We start from the raw sequence: 4,370 nt of genomic DNA on the forward strand, positions 1-4,370 counted from the left end.
TGATTTGAGTTTTGTCCTGTTTTAAGCTCAACCTTGTTTTCACAAAAATTCTCCTCTCTGTTTATTCTATTGTATGAAAAAAAATAAAAAATAAAAAAAATAGATAAGATATAACAAAATAAAAGGATATCCAATGCAGTATTGTTAGTTGGAAACAGTTAAAATGCAATATTTGCTCGTAAGACAAGAAAAATTAACAATAACTATATTAAGCTAGAACCAAAATCATAATATAATTTATATATATACAAGCTGGAGTTTTTTAATTTTTTTAATTTTTTTGTCCTCATCCTTCAAAAGGATATTCGATGCGCTTGCTGGAAATTGGGTTCATAGCTTCTATGTCTTGCTCGTACACCAGACGGACACCACACGATCTAATGTACTTCTTTGTAAATGTTTTACCATCCAAGTCTTTTGTTTGAAATGAAAACTTAAGCTGACTGAAGTTATTGTTTTGCCACTCTCCCTTTATTATATTAAGAGGCACATACAATAACCAAAGGTGATCCGCTGGGGAACCCACCGCTGAGACCACGTCACATTGATAGGTGTTTGTTAGTCCAAATCCACGGCCCACTTCCTGAATCAGTACAAAACACTCGAAAATTGGGCTTGGTATAAGAGCGCACCAACAAAAAAGAGCGAAACCCATCCACTTACTGTTACACCAATTCGGATCTAGTTGTAAATTTATGGAGGGCTCGAAACTTGTACGAGTGAACCAGGATGGAATTTCGTTTCCAGGAAGAAGAATGTTAAATCTTTCGCTGGGGCGATTCCGAAGGTGTGCTTTTAGTAGTGTAAATGCTGTCCTGTCGCTGCCTTGCCTTGTTGCCAATTTCAAGCATCCCATGCAAGTTGCAGAACACCCCAAGCTGCATTGCTCGTTCATTAATGGATCAAGAAACTTGTCCAGTGATACACAGTAACTAAGACCTACCCATTTTAGGCCAGGAGGAAGCTCTGGCCCCAACAATTCTAGATCTCTACAGTAGCTTAAATCAATAAACCTAAGCTTGGATAGTTTATTGAGACTGACAGGTAGGTGAGAAAAATCATTATTGCTAAGGTTTAAATATTCTAAAGAAACTAAGCAGCCAAAATTTTCAGGAAATGCTCCATTCCCAAGACCGCAGCTGACTAGTTCCAACTTTTTCAAAGAAAAAAGACCAGCCGATGATGAGAGACCTCTTCCAACAATGATATTCATCATATTGTTCCATTGTCGTCCTCCGCAACAAGATAGTGTTTTAAGGTTTTCAAGAAGTGCAATGGAAGATGGTAGATCTCTGTCTTCTACAGAAATGCCTCTCAAATTGAGCTCCTCTAAACTATTTAAAAGCCGCAAGTCCTCTGGTAAGTTGGTAAGGCTTACACAACCTTCAAGGTTTAGAACTTTGAGAGATTTCAGACTACCCATGCTTGTTGGAAGATTTTGTAGACGAATGCAAGCTTTCAGGTTCAAGATAGTAAGCCTTTCAAGAAGTGTGATGGATGGGTGAATCTCCGATAGATTTACACAAGCTACAAGAATCAACTTCTCTAGATTTGGAACCACCCCAAAGTCTTCAAACTTTCTTAAATTTGTTGAATAACTTATGTCGATGGTTTTCAAATTGTTTAAAGGCTGTTGTATTGAAAAGAGAAAAAAATTTAGTTATTTCGTCAGACAAAATATATATTTTCCAAAACAGATTAGCAAAGAACAAGAAAGAAATTCTAATGGTATTTACTTGATAGCGTTGTTCCAAACGTGTTTGCTCAACCACAACTTCAATTCAACAAGTCCACCTCGTTGGAAATTTGATGGCAAATATTTGGCAGGAAATTCATGCCACCTAAGGAATCGTAACTCTTTAGAAAGATGTTCAATATTCAGTGTTGGACCATCTCTCATTTCCAAGACAAGATTCTGAAGAATGAGCAATCTTAACTTCTTCATGTTTGAGAAGGCTTCAAAATCGCAAACCAGTTTCTTCGGTTCTAGAAAACAGCATACTATGGCTTCCACTTTTGTTCCCTAATAGTTAAGATTAAAACATACAAGTGAAACGTAATGTGTAAGAGGCTGTATACAATGTACAGCCAAATGCCGCATAAAAACTATATATATATATATATATATATAATTTATAAAAACACGTTGGTATTTCAAACATGCCAAATGAAAAGGATTTAAATGCATTTTGTTACTTCCTAATAATTACAAGCTTCAAAATCATCTATATATATTACTAATCCCAAAAATAAATAATAATAATGGTTAAAATGAACAAGGAGATAAAAATATGATAGCCTCAAAATAACAAAATATTGAATTTATAAAATTCAAATACCAAAAGTCATGATTTTAATTATGTGAGAAAACCTCTTACCGTGTTATGCTCTAAAACATGACATAAATCATCATAATTCCATATTCTACTGCATCTTCCTGGTTCATTGCGAGATTTTGCCCGAACAATTTCCTTTCCCATCTCTTGCAATAAGTCATGCATCCGAACTTTGTTATCATTGTCAACATGGAGGAGAGATTTATCAATAAGAACTCTTATCCCGATTTCTGGAAAGAAACCACAACTATCCATAATTTGAATAATATTGTCTTTTTCAAATCCATTGAAGAAACATGCAATATCTTGGAAAATACTTTTCTCTATTTCCTCAAGTCCATCAAAACTGATTTGAAGTACTTTCGTAATCTCCTTGTTTGGATACTCCTTCAGCCTATCCAAAGCACTTTCCCATTGATTTACACTTTTTCCACATAAAAAGGAACCTAGTACTTCTAAAGCTAGTGGAAGACCGTCAGCAAAAGCTATCACTTGTTTAGACAACTTCTCATATTGCTTTGAAGGATGAGTACTTTTGAAGGCTTTGTGAGAAAAAAGTCGAAGACCTTCGCTATAACTCAATTCCTCAACTCTATATATTCTACACTCTATATATGTACTTAGAAGCAGACTTTCGTCCCTAGTAGTTACAATTATTCTACTTCCAGAGCCAAACCAATTATTTTTCCCAGCTAATGCTTTTAGCTGGTCTAATTTGTCAACATCATCAAGGACAACAAGTACTTTCTTATGGCATAACTTACTTCTTATCATGTCCATTCCTTTATGAATATCCCTTACTTCTGTAGGCAAACCATTTAGAATATCTGAAAGGAGAAGATTTTGCAAATACACAAGACCATTTTCCTTCTTTTCACAAACTTCTCTAATATTTGTAAGGAAGCTGCAACCTTCAAATTGAGAAGACGTCCAATCATAATAAGCTTTGGCAAGAGTTGTCTTCCCAATTCCGCCCAACCCACAAATTCCAATAAAGTGAACATGATCCAATGATGAAGCACAAACACAAACATTTAGTTTCTCTAGTCGTGAATCCATACCAAAAAGGTCCTCTGAAATGTTTAACTGCGCAACACCAAGTTTATTTGATACCTTTGCGATAAAGTCTTGTATAAATTTTGCTTCATTCCTTAGAAATTCAAACATGAAAACCATAGTAAGTGAAGGTATAACATTACGTTTATAAATGTAATTTCTCTACTTAAATAAATTTGTATATTTGTACAAAATTTTGTATTTTGTTAATTATCTCCCACATTATAATGGGAGACATGCATGGTAATATGGAAAATGCTACCGGTCGGTTATCACTGCACCATATAAATTTTTGATTAAGGTAATTAACACTGTAATACTTGTCACCTTCTTAAGGACTTAAAACCGATTTATATGTTTACCCATGTATAGAAATAAAAATTCCATTTACAACAATAGATAAGGCCGAATTATCAATTAGTCAAACCATGTACTTGAAGTTTAGTTGGATTAATCGACTATATATATGTGTAAATACTATAAATATGTGAAAATATTTTTAGGAATTGAAATTCTTACAAAAGAAAAATTTAAATACAAAAAGATATATATGTTTAAATTTGTAATTTTTTTTTTAATGTTAATAAACATATATATATATGTGTGTGTGATAATTTCTGTTAATGCATCCCTTCACCTTTTCATATATATATATATATATATATGCATATGTATATGTATGTGTTTTCGTATATATATATATATATACTATTTAAAAAAATTACAATAATTAGAAAATTATTGTAATCCTCAGATGGTACACTAATGTTAATTTCAGTAATGAAAGTTTCAAGAATATAAGTAGATCTTTAAATATATATATATATATATATATATATCATTAATAGTCTTTACCTCTCTCTATTCTCTAACAACAACGTTTTAGGAAATCTCCAAAGTGGAGCTAACAAGCCTCATAAATCTGGATATTTTGAATTTGTTGATGAATCTCATTTGGTTGGAAAAATCCCAGCAAGC

At 33.0% G+C, this 4,370-nt stretch overlaps 2 protein-coding genes across 2 annotated transcripts; both read right to left on the reverse strand.

Annotated features, from left to right (window-relative positions):
• Positions 1 to 286: 286 nt before the first annotated feature.
• LOC125424206 (disease resistance protein RPP2B-like) lies at positions 287 to 1,423 on the reverse strand. The gene has a single exon (XM_048481023.1). It carries the CDS (start codon positions 1,421 to 1,423, stop codon positions 287 to 289), a length of 1,137 nt encoding a protein of 378 aa, XP_048336980.1.
• On the reverse strand, positions 1,005 to 3,973 carry LOC107427369 (disease resistance protein RUN1-like). Its single transcript, XM_048480824.2, has 2 exons — positions 2,379 to 3,973; positions 1,005 to 2,023 (listed from the first exon to the last, which is right to left on the reverse strand). Exons 1-2 carry the CDS (start codon positions 3,510 to 3,512, stop codon positions 1,733 to 1,735), a joined length of 1,425 nt encoding a protein of 474 aa, XP_048336781.1. The 5' UTR covers positions 3,513 to 3,973; the 3' UTR covers positions 1,005 to 1,732.
• Between the last annotated feature and the right edge of the window lie 397 nt (positions 3,974 to 4,370).

This window comes from Ziziphus jujuba, chromosome 9 (assembly GCF_031755915.1).
Source record: "Ziziphus jujuba cultivar Dongzao chromosome 9, ASM3175591v1".
Taxonomy (NCBI): domain Eukaryota; kingdom Viridiplantae; phylum Streptophyta; class Magnoliopsida; order Rosales; family Rhamnaceae; genus Ziziphus; species Ziziphus jujuba.